This window comes from Gadus chalcogrammus, chromosome 6 (assembly GCF_026213295.1).
Source record: "Gadus chalcogrammus isolate NIFS_2021 chromosome 6, NIFS_Gcha_1.0, whole genome shotgun sequence".
Taxonomy (NCBI): domain Eukaryota; kingdom Metazoa; phylum Chordata; class Actinopteri; order Gadiformes; family Gadidae; genus Gadus; species Gadus chalcogrammus.
In genome coordinates, this window is record NC_079417.1 from 15,615,298 (window position 1) to 15,638,457 (window position 23,160).

Here is a 23,160-nt window from a genome sequence, read left to right on the forward strand (position 1 = left end):
TACCAAACGTAAGACACGTAAGCCTTATTTTCAAACGGGAAATCATTACAATGTACCAACAGGAAATATCACCCCTTTCATATCGTTTCTCGCCTGTAGAACAGAAACGCCACGTAATTTTTCTCTCTTGAAGAGAAATACAGTCCTTGAATTTGGTGGGTTTTTTTAATGAGTGGTCTCCCCGACTCCTCGGTGCAGGGAAGTGAAGGGCCCAGTTTCAGAACATTATCCCATGAATCTCTTGCAAGCCGTCGCATGTTGCAAGCAGTCTCGTCGCAAATCTTTGATCAGTATTGCCAATGGAATGGACCTCAGAAGTCTGGAATGCCGCCTGGCACAGCCTTGGGCCCAGTGCAATGTTTGCATTACACTGAATCAGAAGGAGACACGGGCCAGGGGAAAGCCAAGAGCAAGAGGAGGGATAGAAGTGACTGAGGTATTTGACGCCTTACATACTGGATGCAGTCATGGAGCAGTACTGCCCGGGGAGATTGCTGCGACACAGTGAATTCTAACATGTATATAGCAAACTTAAAATAGTATATATATTTTTTAAACACTATTTCTTTACTTCAACACTAGTTGTAGTAAAATCAGCAATACTGATCGTAATAAAATGATTAGCTCCAGAACTATAATATTTTCTGAGTCAATGCATTTCTGTTTTGTTATGTACATTAACAATGTGTTTCTAATATTTAGATTAGGCTGTCTAATTAGTTGCATGAAAAGGATTTTTAATAAAATAAACAAATCAGACCTACTCAATATTGATGGTTCAATTCCAATCCATTCCCATGTTGCGCATTGCCTTCAAATACATTCAAGCTACTTTTAATAATTCATTGCATATAAGAGCGAGAGAGAGCGAGAGACAGAGAGAGGAGAGAGAGAGAGCGATAGACGACAAGGGCAGACATAAAGTAATATAACAAGAAAGTGGAGGAGGTGAAAATCAAGATATTCTACAATGTGGTGTCAAGGAAGGGTCAAGGGTTTGTGTGCGGACAGGTTTCAAAAAAGTTGAGTGGATGAAACAACCGTTCTGACAAAGTGCTTTGTGTTGTCGTTTCAAACAGGGCCCCATCAGTTCCATTAGACATCCATCAGGGTAGGTGTGTGTGTGTGCCTCTCTATGTATTTATGTATGCATGTGCGTGTGCGTCTTGTGGTTTAATCTCACCAGTTCATTCTGAAGACGGAAAATGATCTCATCCTTTTCCCGTAGTTGCTGCAGAAGGGCCTCCTCTCTGCTGAGATCCTGTGTAGACACATACACGTGTGTGCGCACGCACACACACACACACACACACACACACACACACACACACACACACACACACACACACACACACACACACACACACACACACACACACACACACACACACACACACACACACACAACAACAGTGTTACACAGGAAGGAAAACTGTAGCTTCGGGGTTTACAGCTAGACATACATCTTTTGCAGACAGGCTGGGAGAATTCAGCCACCGTGTGTGCAACTAGTGTGTAGGGATTTTATCTGTGTGTGACTTATTATAAATTGCTGTTATCCACGTGCAATGTGAATATTGTATAATGAACCATAGCTCTCTTTATCTCTCACACCCCTCTCAATGTAATCCAATTCAACCGCATTAGCTTAATTAGCATGAGAAATATTAGTCACATGACGCTCCAGCATGTTAACTAAATCACGTTGCATAAGAATGCAGTAAGATACTGACAACGATCAATGCAATATCTGGCCCATAAACCCCCCCCAATCACAAAGAGATGTTTGGGGGGGGGGGGCCACCAGAGCTTCAGGCTCTGGTGGGCCCTGTAGCTGGAGTGCAGAACGCACACGGCACTTAACTATGACCCTGTCCTGTCAGAGGACATAGCTCTGAGGATGGAGAGGGGGGGAGAAGAGAGAGAGAGAGAGAGAGAGAGAGAGAGAGAGAGAGAGAGAGAGAGAGAGAGAGAGAGAGAGAGAGAGAGAGAGAGAGAGAGAGAGAGAGAGAGAGAGAGAGAGAGAGAGAGAGAGAGAGAGAGAGAGAGAAATAGAGACAAAAAGAGAAGGGAGAGAGAGAAAGAGAGATAGAAAAGAGATAGAAACAGAAGAGCATGAAACTGAGAACATGAGTGATAGTGCAAGACAGGAGAGTGGGAGAAAGGTGAACAAGGAGAGATGCAAGAGTACCGCAAGAGTGTTGTGGGAGAGGAGAACATTAAAGGGTTGAGGTGTAAACAAGAAAGACAGAGCGATAGAAAGAAAGGGGAGAATGAGAGGCAGACTGAATGAGATGGTTTTCCAAGGACAAAAAAGAGAGAGAGAGAGAGCGAGGGAGAGATATACAGTAGAGGTTGAGGACAGAGCCAGCCTGAGGCAGGGCGGGGTGGTCTCAAACAAGCAGGCCGTAGGGAGCCATCGAGCTGAAGGACATACGCACAGGAAGAGAGGCAGGGAGACGCACCCTAGCGCTGTGTAAGCATCCTCCACCCAACCTCTGATGATGGTGCATACGACTCTCTCCCTTAACCCTATAGCATCCCCACTAAGACACAATGGGAAAAAAACTCCACCGGAACATATCATCAAAACCAACATTCCCTATGTAAGGTCGAAAATCAATACAGATTTATTTTACGCATACACAACTATTCATTGTCTAATGTGTTTATAAAATCCCCTGCTGCAGTGCCCACTGAATGCTTTACAACGCACATTCTAACAGGGAGTAGCAGGGCAGAGCAGATTGAGGTGCATCGGGAGTGACAGGGGTCAAGGTATTATTCTATGACTTATTATACATGGCACGGGGGCACCTCCTAGGATTGTTATTTTTTTTCGCCGAAAGTTTAAGTATATCCTCCACAAGATATCCTTGATGAGTTTAAACCTTTTTTTTTAAACGAAACTGTCAACAAAGACAGTTTGAAGGGAAAGAACAAAAGAATGAATCCACAGGGCTATATAATATAATAACACTTTTCCCTAATGCAGAATGTGTCAGACAAGATAATTGTATGCATTGTAAATTCCTATCATGGTTAAAATCCCTTTTGCAGAGGTGGGTCAAAAGTAGATGCCTCTAAAGAATAGTAAGAAAAACTGCATTACTAAAAATTCACCAGATACCAAAACATGAAACATTACGAATATACAATTAAAATGTACAACATTAACATACGATTATTTTCCATGATTAGTAAGGTAATGCTACCCTAGAAAACATAACTGTAGACATTTTGATTGTGAACTGGAACCAGTAACATGCTGTTTGGGATCAGCCTATTACAATTGAAATAAATGCTCTTGTTTACTAAAAAGACCCCATTACATTCAACGTACAGCATGTGCATGCATTGTCTGAGAGTACAATGCAGGTATGCAATGCTCTGTTTTTGTCCAGCTTTTTAGCTTTTCTTTTAAGACATGACTTGGGACACGGCTTATCAGAGCTTGAAAAGCCATGTGTCATCATGCAGTTGGTGAAGAGGTCTAACACAACTAACGAGAATACACATATAAATGTGGTTGTGGTAGCTAGAGAGAGAGAGAGCGCGTGCAAGAGTGAGATAGAGTGAGAAAAAGAGTGAGGGTGAGCGCGAGAGTAAAAGGGGGAGGCATTTGACAGACAACTGACCGAAATGTTACATTCTCCCAGTAGACCACACAGGGCCCAAGACCAAAGTGCTGGATGTTTAGGTGACCTTCACACGATGACATGCACTAGCACTTTTATTAAAGCCTGAGTGATGTCATTTCGGTTATTGCCATTGTATGAACAAATGTCACATGAGCACATGTTCCGTGGTACCCTGAGACGTGAAATGCGGTTCAAATAAACCCAGAGCTCCTTCTCCCTGCTTACCCTGAGTTTAACCTTTTCCGTCCCTTGTTTCACCCTACCTCATAGAGAAGAGGGCCACACTGCCACTCCAGCGACAGATGATGGTTGTCTCCCAGTCAAACCATTCCAGGCAAAACCGAAACCCTTCTCTGAAGTTTACCTTTAGGCATCCTTGAGTAAAATGCCTTACCGCTACCTGCTCCATTATGACATGGGTCTAAACGTCACTTACTTTGGAGAGTATCCAGGAAAACAGAATAGTAAAACGGAATGGTAATTTTTCTGTTAGGCTTTAACGTCCTCAGCGTTCATATACTGGAAGCACATTCATCATATTTTTCCCTGCCATCTTAACCAACGTTCAGATACCTAGAACCTAGAAAAGAAAATGGAGGTTGACAAAAAGTCTACATGTGGGTTTTCTTTTTCTAATGTCGCTGCACTGAGGATCAGTTCTGAAAGGTGCAGGGTGTTCTGCACTACCTATTTATAACAAATGGCCAAAGGAATGGACATAAATCTGCTCCAAAGACATTTCACTCTTAAACCTGTGTTTCACAGATTTTAGAGGTGTGATATGAATTTAAGGATTTGAAATGTAAAATGACTACATATTGCTTGCCCCGCCCAAGATAACTTTCTTTGTTGGAACAGTCCATCAAGCTGCCTCCTAATCCCCGACACTGGGAAAAACACAGGAAATAACTTCTGGGGCATTGTGAATACTTTGAAAGGCTTTGCTCCTTTGTGGACATACAAACAAACAAATAGGTGTATTCTTGTTGTTTTTCATTTGAGAAAAATTGAAAAGGTGAGACACTTCTTCCGATGGGAAGAAATACAAAAGAATATAAAAAATGTCACAACCTAGACATAACAAACAACACGTAGGGGTAGATATCGTCTCACACCAAAGAGACCATACGTCCTGTATTAACATTTCGCTTTGAACAGCAAGTGTAGAGGAACTACCAATGTATTTTCTAATAATTTCTAATCTCACCATCATATATTTACTCGGCACTTCTCGCACATATTGCACCAGCATTCTCTCTGACAAAAAAACAAAAACAAAAAAAGAACCAAATCACCCTCAATTGCATCAGATTTTGGAAGACGACTTGCAGAATGTACTATAAAGTGGAAAGCAGAAAAAGACACAGACGTCTGTTCTTAGCGTCTGTTGTCTGCCCAGCGCTCAGAGAACACGACTAGTCGAAGGGCTTTATTGCTCCGTTCTTTTTTGGCTTCCTCTCTCCCCTCGAGCCAATTTCAATAAAAAGACATCTGGTTCTTCATATTAATCAGAATCATGTGCGGAGCCCTGGTGTGTGTCGGTGCGTGGGCATGTATGTGGGCATGTGCGTGTGTGCGTGCTTTTGTGCGCGTGTGCATCATCCTCCACAGGTGAAGGTGAAGGTAGCATAACACCAGCGCGGGCCGTGGCGCACCTGTGCATCAATCAGCGCCATGGCGACCGCCTGCCCTGCGTGTTGACAGCGCTGAACAGAGAGCGCCGCGACGAAAACACTCACAGGGAAGGGATCATAATGAAAGACAGACGTTTTAGCTCTGCACGGATAGGGGAGACCCTGGCCCCGCGGCGGAGAAGGCACGCAGGCGAGCGTGTTGCAATGCAAATGAGATCGACGAGATCCATCCTCAAATGAATGGGTGGAGGGTCCCTCCTGCAACTCCCCCGTACTCGGCTGGCCTTGAGAAACAGTCAACAAGACGTCCCCAAACCTCGGCTGTCCTCAACAAGACGTCCCCATCCTCTGCTGCCCTTGAGAAACAGTCAGAGACGTCCCCATCTGCTGCAGTCCATGAGAAACAGTCAACAAGACGTCCCCATCCGCTGCAGTCCTTGAGAAACAGTCATCGAGACGTCCCCATCTGCTGCAGTCCTTGAGAAACAGTCAACAAGACGTCCCCATCCTCTGCAGTCCTTGGGAAACATTCAACAAGACGTCCCCATTCTCTGCTGTCATAAATAAAACGTCCCCATCCTCTGCTGTCCTTGAGAAACAGTCAACAAGACGTCCCCATCCTCTGCTGCCCTTGAGAAACAGTCAACAAGACGTCCCCATCCTCTGCTGCCCTTGAGAAACAGTCAACAAGACGTCCCCATCCTCTGCTGCCCTTGAGAAACAGTCAACAAGACGTCGCCATCCTCTGCTGCCCTTGAGAAACAGTCAACAAGACTTCCCATCCAAAGTGAAGGCGCGTTGGATGAATGAAAATGAACGCCCCAGCCTATAAAGCTGACATGTATCCTCAGATCTGTGTATCCGTGGGCCGTGTATTGCCATCCTAGTTTTATTTGACAAAGGGTATTTATACCATCAGGGCTTCTCTTACCCAAGTGAAAGACGATTATTACCCTTATTTAACTAGTGCAAACACATGATATCCAGTTAGATATAAATGGCTTGTTGTTTATAGTTGGTAAGTCAAAATATAGAGGAAAGGAAAAGTTTCAGAGAAATGCTGGAGTAAACAAAATGTGCCGGTCGGCTAAGGGCAAGCTAAAGGGATTTGAGAAAATAACTTAGCTAACTTAGCCTCTTTCATACTCTCAGACACACACACACACACACACACACACACACACACACACACACACACACACACACACACACACACACACACACACACACACACACACACACACACACACACACACACACGATCTAAAATTGACCGGCTTAGGTGTTAATCCAAGGGATAGACAAGAGAAAGAGAAAGTATTTGGGGAAAAGGTTATCTGGAATGACAGGGCCAAAGCAAAAGAGAGACAGATGGAGAGATGGATATTTCAGTTTGGTTTACCGCTATGCCCTGGCATCAGATAAAGCCCGGGAATAAATGCAGTCAAGTGGGTTTGTGGCCCTGTGCATTCCCCATTGTAAGAATCTATTTGATGTTTGTTCTGTGCCCGCCAAAGTATTCATGGATATTCTGTGTGCGGATGCCAAGTCTTTGCGATGCTGATTGCTTTTCATTGTGGCTTTATTGTCCTGGTCTAATGAATGGAAACCCGTGATTAGTTTTCTTCTCCCGCTCATTGATAGGCTAGGGTTAGGGGTTGGGGGTTGGCGCTCTCTCATTCAGAATGTGGACCAGCCTGGCGAAGGTTGTGATTGCGGTAAGGGCTCTACTTTAAACTACTTAATAATATTGAATAAACGATTGAAGCACGAAAATGACAGTAAAGAAGCGTGTGTAGGTTTTTCGCGTGTTTGTTGTGTTCGTTGACGCGTTGATTCGCTTGTTGGGGTTCCGGACAACGTGAATGGGACCTACGTCTGCGGACGGCTAGAGCGGAGTACAGCTTTCTCTCTCCCGGTTCCGTCTCCTGGAATACAGTAGCCGGGGATGTAAGTGGGACAGAACCGAGTGGAAACGGTGTCGTACCGCATCGGGTCGGCGCTAAACTAGGGCGCGCCGTGACACCGCCAGCCTCTCAAGTGGCTCCGGCAGATTATTTTTACACCCACAGAGTCCCGCTTTTCTGGAACACACCGGGAGGACAGGATATCTACTTCATCGCTTCCTCCCTTCAAATCCCTAGCTTCCTACCCGGATGCCCGTGGTCACATGAAACACACACACACACACACACACACACACACACACACACACACACACACACACACACACACACACACACACACACACACACACACACACACACACACACACACACACACACACACACACACACAGAGAGAGCGTTCTCCCGTCCGTCTCGCGATGTCCCGTCTCCCTATTTTTGTCCCTCTCTCCTCTTTGGTTTTAGATGACATTGCGTTGTCGGAGGAGCAGGTATGTTCGCCACCACTGCTCTCCCTCTTAAGTACACGCTATGTGTTTTTTTCCTTCTCTATCCCACTTGAGTGATTTGCTGCGCGCCGTCTCTCACCTACAGAAATGACCGACATCCTATCTCTGACTCATTAGCTTAGTTGATATCAGCACTGACAGATGACTCTATATCCTACTAAATCTGGCCTTGCTCGCTCCTCGTTTTTTCCGTCTGTGTATTATTCTATACAAGGTTGGCTTGTTTTCCACGGCTGCCAGTAATATCCAGCCTGGCACGCATCGCTGTGAGTGTTTTTGCACTGCAGTTGTTCCAATCTCGCACCATTTTGTGATGTCCTTATCCAGATGGATAACCTGCCTCGATATAAAAAACAAACTGTATTTTTTTGCATTACTGCTTGCACACACTGAATGCACTCTGAAGAGTTGGCCACTTATAGAACATGTGGGTTTGTAGAGTCATACCCTACCAATGAGGTAGGAAGTACTCTTCTTGTTACTTAAGGATTTGGCCTCTTGGTTAAAACCCCAGGTTAATTGTTGACATTGTTAAATTGAGATTAGCCATTGTCTTTGTTCAAATCACAGAAATTGAATAGTTGCCGATCCATTGACATCCATTATATTCCAAACAAGTGTTTAGCAGCACCCACAGCTGTATCTTTGTTTTGACTAACACATGTCAGCGAATACAAACTGCCTTGAAACTGGTAATTATCCAAATTCCACAAACAAACAAATAGAAATGGTTTGATTAGGGGTATCGGGCGTGGTTATTATTTCATTCTTATTGTTATCCCGACATAGAAAAAGTAAAACGATTAACCTTGGGATTGAACCACCCGGCCGAATCCTTTGAGCAGGGACTGAATAGGAAAATAAGTATGTCTCTGCAATACCAGTTCAAGGGTAGGGCAGGTAGGTATTGTCCACAAAAATTCAATACAACCGCACATTTACTTTGAGCAGCAGCTTTTCAAGCAGTGAGACAGAGATACAACATCTCAACTCAGTGCGCTCTAAAGTCCATAAAAACTGAAAAATAATTACTACGAATGCATGGCTAAAATATGTCCTCAGAAGATGTGGGCCCTCTTCAGATGTGTGGACGGGGGAGGGATTCTGCAGATCGTATGCAGCCAGGTAGCTCGCTCCACCATCGGGGTGCCGCACATGAAAAGAGTTCTGGACAGCAAATTAGTTCCACGTGGTGAAGGCACTGGCAGACACCGTTCATTAGTGGGCCTCGGAGGGCTGGGTGGGCACGTAGGCACGGATGAGGGATGTGATGTGGGTGGGTGGGTGCCGAGCCCGGTCATTACATCTGCGCGCCAACATCAAGGACTTGAACTTGACGTAGACACGGTGGCAGTCGGTGGAGTGAGATGCAGAGCAGCAGGACTGAGGTCGGTCGCACACACCAGACACGGCGCTGCATTTCTCCTCCTAACCTCGCTCACTCTTAATCAGGGATTCAATGGGCTGGATATTAAACACGGGTCTCCCGAGCAGTGAAGCCATCCTCAACGCACCCCTCTGCATTGCGTGTCTCTCTACGTTTTCCATCTCTATCCCCCCTGTGCTTAGTGCATTTCCTTCCTCCCGTTAATAAGACCATCTCTTTACTCTGAGAGAGAGAGAGAGAGAGCGAGAGCGAGAGCGAGAGCGAGAGCGAGAGCGAGAGCGAGAGAGAGAGAGACGAGACACACACAAACAAACAGAGAGGGACAGACAGACCGCCAGACAGAGAGCTGGGTCAGAGCGTCTCCCCGGCCATGTTCCATTGTAACATTCCACTATATTGTTGTAATCTTTTGTGCTCTTTACCCTGCTGCCAGGAGAATCCATGTAGGTCACACAAACAATCTCAATGAATGTGTGTGCAGGTGCAACCAAACATACAACACATTAACACGCCACGCACTGCGGTGAACACCATCAAGTGCACCTCGCCTCCTCTTTCTCTCGGCTGCCACCTAACTAAATCCTTTTCTCCCACAGTACCCTGAGAGAGGCCTACCATTAATACAAACCAGAGCTGTCTCGTTCCCTCAGCCTGTCTCTCTCTTTCTCACACACACACACACACACACACACACACACACACACACACACACACACACACACACACACACACACACACACACACACACACACACACACACACACACACACACACACACACTCTCCTCCCTTCAGAGATTAATATATTTCAAATAGATTGCATAGATCTGTTGGACGAGGGTGACAAAGCGAGACTGTCAAGCCACAGACAGAAAGACTTTCTGCCACACCCTCTCTCTATCTATCTCTCTCCGTCTCAGTCTCTCTCCCACTCTCTCTCTTTTCTTTTTCATCTCCATTCTGCTTGATGTCAAGCTGCTTAGCCAGAGTGGGAAACGTAGCTCTCCATTGGGTTCCCAAGGACCAGACCAAGAGAAACTCAAGGATCAAACGTAGATTTGTTTCTGGGTTTTTCTTTTTGTTTTTCCCAACCAGACAAAAGCTGTTGAAACAACTTTGACTCTGCAAGTGGGGACACTTTTTAGAACTCCAAATTACACAGCCCATGGAGGCACATAAACAGACTTCACCTGCCACTCAGTGAGTGTGTCTATATTAAAACTTATCATCTCTATTTAGTATCAGAACGGAGTCAAAGGCCCCTGTTTTGTAATCATGTGTAACCCAGATGTCTGTGACATTATGTGTTTGTGCGTGTGCGTGTGCGTGTTCGTGTGTTTGTGTGTAGCAATTTTTTGATCTGTGTGTTTATGCTTTCATCAATTACCTCAGTTGTTAAAATGCGGAAATAGTTGTTGTCTTCCTTTCAATCTACCGAATGTGCATATATGTACACACACACACGTACATACTTAAACACTTCATTTGCTGAAAATGAGTAAGTCTCTACCGCTGCGTCCTTTTATGGATCTTAACAACAATGTAGAAGCTTGCATTTAAATGCCTGCTCAACTCTTAATATACTAAGCTACGTATTTAAACTCAGGGATGCAACCACATGTACGACAAAAAAAGAGAGAGCTACCCGAAGTCGGAAAAAATATGACGGCGTAATATCCTAATAACAAGAAAAGGCCTATGCTATATGCTATATGCCTGGAAAGATAAAAAATATATTACTCAGTTAAAGTGACTTTTTAAACTAAGCTAATTTATTTTCACACACACACACATCTGCAATGGAAATGCGATCACAGGTACAGGTACTGGGAGTGTAGGCCTGGCACTGTCCCTGATCTTATCTACTGCTTTGGGGGTTTCTGGAAGAGGGTTTCGGAGAAGATGTGCAACACTTTGTGTAGTTATTGTTGTTGTCACTTTCTTCCGATGAATGTCTGCCTTACAGTGTGCATACAGGGCATGTACACCCCTGCTGGCATAATTAATTTCTTTAATGCAGAGCGTGCATTAAGCACATCCTTTTTTCTAAAAATGTTTGTAAAAGTCAGACAGTGGAAGGATATGCTTCACAGAATTCACCTCAGTCGTGGCTTCTAATTTTAGCCATGACCACTTCCAACTGCACTTGCACCCTGCGTCCAGCTGCTGCACAATAAGTGCATCCTTCTCCTCAAACTCTCTCATTCTGAAAATGAATGCAGAAGATCAGCATAGCTGGTCCAGCATAGCTCCTCCAAAGATGTGGCATGACAACAATAATGATAGGAGCAAAGTCAGAACGATAGAATGAAGTACTCATTTGCATAAAGTTATCTTCAATCATCTTCAACTTTTCTTGGCATACTCTAGCCGTCTGACACGTATTGTATGCAAGGGATAACGTATAGAACGCCGGTCATTATCAGGAAAATAAGCCCCTTCAGGTCAAAGCAAGATTCGGTTCGCCCTGTCGGGGCTTATTTTCAGAAATAAAAGACAGCAATATCCCCCGTCAGTGAACGCTATATCACATCATGAGCTGGCTGTTCTCAATTCACAACACGCATCCATCCAATCTACATCAGGTATTCTGACCAAAACGCATGCAATGGAAACCCTGTCGGAGACCCTCTCCGTAGCTCTACGTGCGCATGCGCATCCAATATTTAACCTAAACTTTAGGTTGTGATTGGTCCCCTAACAAAATCATTTCCGGAATCACTTTTTTTTACTTCGAAGGCTCGAGGGGTCTCAGTCAGATTACGGATTATTGACACCTGCACACGCGCACCGACCCCCCCCCCCCCCCCCAAAAGAAACTCTTCGGATCTGCACGAACCACACAGCTCCCCAAAATGTATGATAAAACAGCGACTCGTGCCAAAAAAGCGCGCCGTTTGCATGTCTGTAAACTAACTTTACAAGGAAGGTTTTATGTGTTAGTGCCCACACACCAACTTCTTGCTTCACACACACACACACACACACACACACACACACACACACACACACACACACACACACACACACACACACACACACACACACACACACACACACACACACACACACACACACACACACACGAAGTTCAAATAGCATAAGATATGCCTGACGGAACCTGCAATACTCTGCATGTGTCAATCCTATCCACACATCTACAACCCAATTAACCACATCCATGTTATCTTGGATGTGGCAAAAACTGTTGAACCTCCCTTGCACGTATGCAGACAAAACTCTAAACCAGTGGTTCCCAACCTTTTTTGTGTTCTTTTTACCACCTTTTCTTTTGTGACCCAAACATTGTGTCCATCCTCTCCCCCCGACATTGTTTTAGCCCTATCAACATCTGCCTGTAATATCCATGTCCCAGTGAAAGTATAAGTATGGAACCATGCTGACGGATTACTAGTTTGTCTGTTGACCCAGACCAACCTTCTATGAAACCTTTCAAACCTTTTAAATGATGAAGCTTATTATCTTAATTTCAAGGATGTACCATGGAATACCAAAAGTTTATAGGTCAACAATTACCATGCATATCTGGCTACCTCAAGGTCAGGAAACACACCACCTTTCACGACCATCACAAAGATACAGGCCACTGCTTCCCACAGCTTACCTTCAGAGGGAGGGACTTCTCACTGCAAGGGCTGATGGGAAGAGACTGGAGACTGCTTGCGGGACTCGTCTCTGTGCTCTGAAAGAAAGAAAACCATGGACATTGATTGAACCGCATGAAATATAAGGAATTGGTTGTGAACGGTATTGGGCAGACACGCACGCATGCACACACCACCTGTTCCTCCCCCTCGCACTGAGCACACAGGACTGCACTGGAGCCTTCACACACACACACACACACACACACACACACACAGTCTCCATCGGTTTTAACAGTCTTGCGTCATGTGACCAGTTGCGTAATATCTGTGCTTCCTAAAGCACATCGGTCACACTTCAGCTGTTGAGTTTGACACAGGTGGGTAATGGGCAGGGAGCAAGGGCAAAAAAACAAGAGGCTCTTCGAGGACAAGTAGGTGTGCCCACACACTCATGCACACACACACAATGCCAAATGTCATCTGTGCCAGATGGCAGAGGAGTCATAAAATGATGATGACAATCTCATCAGCCTAGGATGTGGTGATAAACAATAGGGTATAAGTACAGAAGGATGAAGAGGAAGATCCTGGAGTTAGAGTTGAAAGATATCTTCATAGACTGCATCAGGCTGATGCTCTGCCTTTTACTGCCCTCTCTCAGTCTCTCGCTAAGCCTCACCATATTTATATTACGAAAGAAAACCAGGAACCACAAAAGAAACCCCCAGGACACTTTTATCAATCAATGGTACTCGATGATACGGTCCGTGATGTGATATCATATTAAGTGCTGCCTAATCACCAACTACTGTAGAAGATCCACCATTTACGTATAAGAGGAATGGAACACTTTAACAAGAGTGAAGCAACTTGATCAAAGATGCTAATTAACAACTTTATAATATTGATAATAATCCAGAAGATGAAAGAACAGTGCTCTTTCATTAATATTTTAAGTGGAGCCCCAGATGAGGGGAGATCCGGGATACTGAGCCATTAAACAGTGGAGGCATCGTCTGTCCCTGGCTGTCCCAGAAGCACAGCTCCCCATCACTGCGTAAGGTGTGCAGTGGCATGAGGTCCTTAATGTGTCACGAAAGATCTATGTGTTTATATGTGTGTGGGAACACACAAGAGCGCGCCCACAAACACACACACACACACACAGACACACACACACACACACCTGTATGCATACAAATACCATACACACAAACACCTGTACATGCACAAACACAAACACACACACTAACACACACTCATTCACTCACACAAATCATCTTTAAGGTCAGCCCTGTCCAACAAGCCTTAGCACACAAATGCCCCTACAATTAGATGGGGTTCAGTGAAAAAGCATTTCACAGTCAGGATTGGGCAAAAAACGACTTGGGAATGCTGGATTTAATGACTTGGTCTGCCTCGGAGCATGTTGTCTGAAGATGATGAACGACTAACAAAAGAAAACAGGGCTTGGGGTTGGATGCAGCTCCTGATCCTGACGCACAAAGCAGTATAATCAGGAAATGAAACGCTTAAAACGATTTGAGAGTGTATCCATTCCTGCCTTATTCGGTTGGCTTGTGGACTTTTTCATCTAAGAGGAACACAGAGATTCTATATGGCGACCGAACGCCAGTGGGCCGGCACAAAATACCGGGAGATGAGCCGACAGGAGAGAAGCGAAGAAGAGAAAAGAGGAGAAGAAGAAAAACATTAAATTATATATCAAGAAAAGAGTTCGCAAAAAAAAAATATAGACCACTCGGATCAAACAGAAGCACGGCGAGGATCAGGCCCATGCGAAGGCGGATCGATATCGGCAGGGAAAGGTGATAAGATGCAACAGATAGGAGACGCGCTACATCCGCTCAGCCGCGGCACGCTGACTCACCGGGGTCGATGGAAAAAGAGGCGGAGGAATTTGCAAGTTAATGAAAGCCCAGAGGCACGGCCAGAGCCCTGTTCGTGTACATGTCGAGACGTGGTGTCACTAGCCCCCTCTGGCCCTGATCCTTCTTCATTCTATCCTGGCTCCATATCCCTCCGTGCTCTGTCTTACGACTCTCACTTAGAATCTTTTATTGATGATTTTTTCTTCTCTATTCTTTTTTTTTCATGTTCATTTCTCTCTGAAAAAGTGAAATTGAAACTCATCAGAGAGTGTCCTGGACATCTCCCCAGGCCCGGAGGACAACTCAACCCACAACCCCGCTGGTGACGGTAAGCTTTGATCCAGAGTACAGAGACGTACTAATGGTGGGGTGTTAGGGAAGGGCTGGCCACCCTTTCATATGTCCACGAGTGTTCGTGTGTGTGCGTGCACGTGCAATTGCGTGCGCATTTGCGTGCGCATTTGTGTGCAGGCGTATGCATCTGTGTGCGTTTGTGTGTGTGTGGGCCGTACAAATACACATGCAAGCGCGGTAATGTGTATGCATGTATCTAAAATTGGGTGTATTCTGGAAGGCCCAGCCAGCCGTGCAGAGGACAGGAAAATGGAAGCCTGGCAGAACTAATGGCTTTTGCTTTCAGCTCAACTTGTTGAGTCCCTGTAAGGTTTTGTTATCACCGACACATCAACCAAGGCTCTTTATCGCAAAAAGTCCAAACATTAAGGGGGATGGAAACGCATCACTGTATCGCAGCATTCAAAGTGTTTACGGCAGACGCCGCCTACAACGTCTCCATAAACAACTACATTCATTACATTTTACACCTTCGAGACGAACATTAAACACCTACATTTATTATATCCAACACCTACGCCGCGTACATGAACCGCCTTTGTTCATTCCACAAAACACCTTCAACACCTTTTACTGAGTACCTCAATTCATTTCATTAAACACCTACGATGTCATCCCTTTCTACCAGATGGGCTGTGTACTGGAAATACTTGTTGTCAGTACACATATGCTTTGATTATCAAATGCATGCATTTTTATTGTATAATCCCATTTGAATACCTCCAGCGCCTTGTAACATTATTTCCAGTCTGTGGTATCCGTGGCAGGGTGAAATCATTTTTGACATGCGAGAGCTATGTGAAATCAAGAACAATGAATGACATATGACCATCAGATATATTAACTGCAAATAGGTATTTAATCCTCTTATTAAACTGCATTGTAGGATTATCCTAATGGTGAGTTCAATCAGGCAAAAAACCCTGATACAAATTCTGCAATAATGAATGTAATAAAGTCCAGACAATCAAGAAACACTAAATCATAGGAAGTGATTCGCTGCTAATTATTTTCTGTTATAAAGAATGTGGGATGGGGAGAGGAAAATTGCATGTCCTAACATGGTGGCAATCAAAACGCTTCTCTGCCTTTAACAGTTAGGTTTAGTGCTGTTATTGCAACATGTGAGTGCCTCTCCAATTGGCCATTAAAACATCTATAAATGGCGTGATTATAATTTGAATGGTTACCCCCTATCCTCGGAAATGGCTTAATAGTTTCAAGTTACACTTTTGCATTACACATTTAAAGAGCAGAGAGAAACATTTGTGTTTGTGTGCGTGTGCTTGCATGCGTGTGTACTTTAAAAACGCTCATGTACACTATGCTAGTCCAATTTGCTGGCTGTCTCTTAATTAAAGAGAGGAAACCAACAGAAATGTACTGAACTGACTTCAATCTCAAGGTTTACCTGCGTCCTTCACAAGAGGGAGGACAGCTTGTAACTGAGGCTATGTGTTGATGAGGGCAGGCCAGGAAACCCATGGGTTGAAGGATGCATTCGTTTTCTAAGCATCGCTAGTTCCTTCCGTTCGCAGATTTAAAATAGAATAGAAGAATAGAAAGTCGAGCCCCCTCGGGAGTCATGGTGGGTTGCCATCATTGTTCCTTTCGACAGCTTATTCTGACAGGGGACGCCACACCTGTCGAGAGCAGTTAGGTTGAGGCGTCTTGCTCAGGGACACCTTGACCCTCAGCTAGGAGGAGCCGGGGATCGAACCAGCAACCTTCCGGTTACCAGCCAACCCTCTCTACCACCTGAGCTACTTCCACCCCAAAAAAATGAAACCCTTCATACTAAGGAACTTGTGTATATGTGTGTAAGAGAGTGAGTGAGTGTTTGTGTGTGCCTAAAGTTGGTAATGTGTGTGTGTCCATAGTTGTGTATAGATATATCTGTTTGTGTGTGTGTCCATAGCTGTGTGTGTGTGTGTGTGTGTGTGTGTGTGTGTGTGTGTGTGTGTGTGTGTGTGTGTGTGTGTGTGTGTGTGTGTGTGTGTGTGTGTGTGTGTGTGTGTGTGTGTGTGTGTGTGTCTCACCTCCTGTAGTGTGCGTCTCAGCCTCAGCAGCAGAGTCTTCACAGAAGTGCAGTCCTGCTGCATCAGCCTGAGCGGCAGGGCCTCCAGACCCGGTGGCAGGGGGTCTTCCTCCTTTCCCAAACCCAGCGCCGAGGTCCAGTCGGTGGGCAGCAGGCTGGTTGGACGGCTTGGCTGTCTGGAGGTCGGGTGAGGCAGGGTGGGGGAAAAAGGGAAGAATAGGAAGTGGTTGTGAGTAGTAATAGGGTGGCCTATACCAGGTTCTGGTCTGTCTTTGACCTGCTGAATGTCGCAGTGATTGTCTTTGCTTGCCGCTGCAGAAAGAGACTGTTGATGATTCTGTAAATGTCAGATTGCAATAGTTTTTTGAACCACGCTGCTAGTTCTGAGGACAATGCCTAGCTCCAATCAATACACCAACAGAGTCAGAGACACAGCCCATTCATCTGTGACAAGGACGCACATATTCTGCTGTGTTATAATACTTTACTTTGCGCAATGCTGACTGGACTGACCATCATTTAGGGAATTTTTTGCCATTGGCTCAGAATAAAATGTTTAGCATATATATATCTATATATATAGATAGATATATGCAAAATTATGACAGTTTTGCATTGTATATGCATGCACTCTACGTTTAGTAAGCTAGTTGATTAAAGCGATAGTGTGGGCGTGTGCGTGTGTGAGTGAGAGAAAGCGATATCCAACAACCTTTTCCTTGATATGTATCGTAGACAAGTGATGTAAAAATAGGGAGTGCTTAAGTTTTCTCAGCGAATGTTTAAGGCCAGATGTCCCATTTGACTTTCAGTGCAAAAGATGCATAAATGCTAATGTTTAAAAAAATAAATCATAAAGCACTATTTTTACATGCCAACCTCAACCTCCCAAAAATAGATCAGAAGTGAAACTGCAGTGTCCTGAATCTTTCATAAGTTCAGGCTGACACTGATGCCTGTTTGACTGCAGACAACATTAGTGAGTTGCTACTAAAATAAGCAGCCGCGACCGTGTGGGATTTCTTCAAGATGTTCAATGTCCAATAGCTACATGTCAAGCTGTCAATTTCTGCAAACATAGGTAGGCTGAGAAAAGCTCATGAATTATAACTTTTTCCCGGTCCATCCCAAAGCAATTTCCGTTGCCTCACTCCCTTTGAGTTAGGCAAACGGACGGTCTTATTTGAATTTGACAAAGCAATATCCCAAACATTTAACGGAACCTCTACACAGGATGAGCCCGTCTCTCTCTGGCCCCTCGCTAATAATCCCATGTGGCTCCCTCCAAAGCATGCTGGGATGCCCCGCCTTCTATCTCGCCAATAACACACATTTGAACCCCCCCCACCCACTCTCGCCCGCTCCAGGCTTCGAGGACGCCAGGAAACGAGGTTAATACGCAGCGTGACAAATAAAAAAGGGAAAAAGGATAGGCAAATATCACTTGAGCTCCAAAATGGCAAACTATTTGACGACGCCAGCTAGCCCTATGCAACCAGTCCCTCCTAGCTAAATATAGGGGCTTGATGTTTTTAAGGCGAGGCAATTCTGTATTTGGGTCCAGTCTCTGTGGAGCTGGCATCATCTCTTCGTGTTCCAGTGGGTTTCCTTCCTGCAGATTCTTCCTTCCTCCCAAAGACGTGCATATTACGCAACCTCAAGATCCTGAAGTGCCTCCAGTGTTAAAGGTAATGGAGCAATGAACTGGCATGAGATTCAGGAGGCATCTCCTTTTACCCATGGTTGTAGTCAGCTAGGTTGGAAAGTCACGCTGCCTCGCGTGGCTGGGAATCCCTTTACCGTCATCCGTTAATAGCTTCCTCGTCGCCGTTGTTTTGATTCAGAAATTTTCTTTGTAATATTTGGCAGGTCGTTTCACTGAATGGATGTAATTATGTTTTGCCAACTTTCTGCGTGACTATTTGACTCTGGAGCCAATGAGGCTTCAAATAATCAGGGCTGATGAATAATGCATTGTGTGGTCCTTCCTGACACGCCATTAGTAAATGTGAGACGAAGGGTCACTGCCCATTGCTCTGGGTCATTCTGCCTCAGACATCGATGGGTATGAACAGTGGTGGACAATAACTTGGTCTGGATGGATGGAATGGTTTGGGTAGATGGCAGGGATGAAGGAAAATTTAAAAGAAGAATGGAAGGAAATTAGGACAAATTGGAGGAAGGAGGGAAGGAAGGAAGGAAGGAAGGTAAGAATGGATAGATGGATGGGAAAGATGATAGATGGTCGATGAATCACAGATGGATGGTAGAATGGATGAAATGACTACTTGAAGGATGACTAGAAGAATGAGCAAATGGAAGAAGTTGTCTATGTACACTCACACACTCGAGCCCCGGCAACAACAGAGCTGGCAGAGAATAAAACCATCGTCGTTACTATCCTAGACTATACACTGTATACACTGACTATACACTTTTCCCCTCTCTTTTATCTATCAAGACTTTTCTCAGTGGCCCTTCTCAGGAGTCTCAATGGCTGTTTTCTTCTTGCGCCTGCAATGCTGATGACACCTAGCAGAGCGGTAGAGCATCTGCCCTGCACATCCTCATCCAGATGGCCCAGCATTAACAGGAACACAGTGTGCTTCCGAAGCCCAGTGACTGTGGTACCACTGGTTAACAAGCCCTTTACATTCGCTCTTCTCTTCCCCTTTCTTGTCACTCTTTCCCTCTTTCTGCCTGGCGCTTCTCCCATCCGGTGCTTCACACAGCCTACTGGCTGGGGGGTCCTGCATGACCACCCATGTCTCTGCCCTGTCGTGTCCAAGCAGAGGGCCTCTTCCTTCAGCCCGGCATGTTTGCGGTGGTGGCAGGATTCTGCTCAGCTGTTTCCTCCATAGGTAGGCCGTCGGCTGGCTGTCATGGAGGCAAGGTGACCTGGGCTTGCAGATGTCTAGCGGGGCTGAGGAGGCCCCTGTAAACACTTCTTCTCCTCACTCTAACACATTCTGTCAGCGTTGTTCAAGGTCAGCGTGACTTTGGTTTGTTCCTTTCCTGTGATCTGTACTTTAAGGCTTCAATATAAAAAATATTTTAAAATAGAAACTTGCACCCGGGGTGATTTCTAAGCAAGCTGCTTAAAAAAGAAGGTGGAAAAACCAAGGTGATCCACTAAGTACTTTAAATAACAAAGCCCTTTCTACACTGTACTTATCAACAGGTGTCTATTTTTGAACTCAAAATGCCCCCATTAGGACGTATATATTTGAATTTACTACAATCAGCCACAAATCGCAAATCAAAAAGAGATTCTAGACGGCAGGCGAGCTGATAAGCATGCGCCTTTTTTTTTCTCCCAATTTTGCCTCCATTTCTCCAGTCAATTGTGACTCGCTGACAAAAGAAAAGGAGGGTAAATCGAAAATGGCGTATGATTCAGAAACATCATAAAAGTCATTCTTCATTATACCTATCAAGCTGGAGCCACATTGTACTATACTGCAGATGGTGATGGCTTGTGGAACCCATCATTGAGCTCTCTGGTTGAAATGGATCAACAGGGGATCATTTGAACGCTCAATAGCATCAGCATGTTTCCTCACTGTTCACTTCACTGTTAAGGTCTTAATGACCACATGCAATGGCTGGCAGATTTTGTACATTTCGTTTGAGAAATGGCCCTTTCCCACCAAAAACACTGCCTAGGGTCTGAAATGAAAGCTGCCCACACAAAATATAAAATATAAAAAAATGAACTCCTTATCATCAATACATTGATCAGATGCCTGGGATACACACAGCTGTGTAAAATGCCATTCCTATTGTCTACCAGCTCTGTGATATCACAACCGAATTGCACACAGGGGAGTGCATGGGCTGGCTTTCTTTATGACATTTACAAAGGTGACGCTAAATACCACTGCACTGTATGAAAAGTACACAAACAACTGAGAAAGAATCAGAGACCACAGTCTGCAGATCAACAACAACCACAAGAGAGAAGAGCGATAGCAGGAGGAAAAACTGTGGTGACACTCAATGACCTTTTGAGTGACCAGCCATTACTCACATGACAGACATATTCTACGTATATCATGTAAACATAAACATACTAAACCCCATTAAACTGTCCCTTTTCCCTCATGGCTCTCCGATCGTTTTGTTCAACGTCTACCCTTTGCTCTTCTTTCTCCAACATTCTTTGTCCCATCTCTGGATGGTTGCGGCTCCCATTCCCCGCCCAGGCCCTCTCCTCTTGACCACCCCCTCCGTGCCCTTTCCTTCACAGCCGTCGCAGAGTATAATTTACCTTGCCATCTGTTCTCATCTTCCCCCACCCCTGCGATCCGGATGCGTTCTCCCATAAACTTGCTAAATTTATAACCCAATGTATCTAATGCCTGCATTGAAAACAAACGTGTAATCAAAGCTTCGGATCCTCCCCGGGGAGTCGGCTAAAAGCACATCGGACAACTGTTAAAGTCGCCCGCTGGTTCTGTTTCTAATTTGTTGTAGGCGGTTCATCTCTGCATCTTTATAGAAGGCTGATTTGTTTTTTCGTTATCCTCCGACCAGCGTAGCGAGGCGTCCTCCGTTTTCCCCACTGGTTAGATTCATTATAAAGACAAAAAAGATTATGGCAACCCTATCTTTCCTGGCATCACCATCAACCCATGATCAATCACCCCTCTTCCCTGCTGACTTCATAGGAGTCAAGCAGTTGAGCTTAGCCCGGCAAAACACACACACACACACACACAACACATAAATATGTTTGCGTGTCAGCGTTTCATCACCGATCGGTTCCCAGTTTTGGGAGCGTGTTGCACAACACACAAGCAGCCAGTCTAACCCCATCTTGTAAGGGAGATGCAGGCTCCTATGGGTTCCGTGGAGTCGTCCCAGTGGTTGACTCAGGGTACAGCACACTGCAGCCTCTGAGGGCCCCGTTAGCAGGGGAGAGGGAGGCCGAGGACGAATAGAAAAGGCGTGGTTGTACTGGCAGGCTCCCACGTGTGAGGTGACCTCGACCATGAGAACGTCAACCGCTGGGCTCGAGAAGAGTGTGTTCAAATGTGTCACGGCCCTTACCACTGTAATGGCGTTCTTGTCCTATTAACTTTCCGAATGATCAAATGCTAACGATATGCAGAGTAATTCATCCCAACGTAATTTCACTCACAGCAAGATGATTAACAATTAACAGGCTACCGACAAATGCAGCCCTATGAATTAGATCATTTCTACGGAAATCCCCAAAATCCCTACGTGAGAAGTTTAACATTTCCCGATAAAATAGATGTTAACATAAGCATCTGGACTTATACTATCCATTGCACTCCTGGCAACCCAGAGGTGATTAAGAGATTCAACCTAATGCCAGATTTTATGTGTGCGTGTGCGTGCTAGTTTAATATAGCCCAATATTTGAGTACAGAGAAAGAAGATATAAACGATGTAACTTAAGTATACTTAAATAGTAATACGTTGGAGCATATGGTCCGGGGATTTACCCGCCACACATCCACGTAAACAAGGACACCCGTACATACATTATTCTGCCGCACCCACCAAGGTGCACCTGAATCTGCAGAATGTGTGGGTGAGAACAAGTCTATTGAGAAATGATGGATGCTATTCAGGCAGGGAGGCTGTTGCTGTACCCTGGGTCATCTGTCTTATCACTGTCAGGAGCTGATAGCACTCACCATGCCTCCCTCATCCACTCTCCAACCCCCCCCCCCACACACACACACACACACACACACACACACACACACACACACACACACACACACACACACACACACACACACACACACACACACACACACACACACACACACACACACACACGTGTCGCATTTTGCAGTGTCATATATATATAAATATATATAATAAACTATGGATCATGGTGGTGGAGTGTTGGTTCTGTAAGACATAGTGAAGGTTTCCTTCTTGTAAATCATGCTATGTCACGTTGCACCATCTAGTGGTGACGCCCAGTACAGCAGGGATGTATTTATTATAATGACTAATGGCCGTATATTATGACAATGGAGTTTGTTTTGTTCTTCTGGCATATTTTGGATAAACATTTCAGAATCACATTACAAAAACAAAAGTGTCCTTGGTTTAAATGAAGCTAAATCCCAAATTAAAATCATGAGGCTTGAGATACGTTCCCCTTTTTTTTGAAGCATTTATATCCATTTACCTTAACATTCTCC

At 44.9% G+C, this 23,160-nt stretch overlaps 1 protein-coding gene across 2 annotated transcripts in view; it reads right to left on the reverse strand.

The window, feature by feature from the left end:
* Positions 1-23,160, reverse strand: part of ccser1 (coiled-coil serine-rich protein 1) — a 99,271-nt gene that overhangs the window by 49,060 nt on the left and 27,051 nt on the right. For both annotated transcript variants that reach the window (XM_056591519.1, XM_056591518.1), the window contains exons 7-9: positions 16,971-17,145; positions 12,703-12,780; positions 1,184-1,261 (exon numbers count right to left, since the gene is read on the reverse strand). In XM_056591519.1, coding sequence (XP_056447494.1) covers positions 1,184-1,261; positions 12,703-12,780; positions 16,971-17,145 — 331 coding nt within the window. The remainder of the gene's footprint in view (positions 1-1,183; positions 1,262-12,702; positions 12,781-16,970; positions 17,146-23,160) is intronic.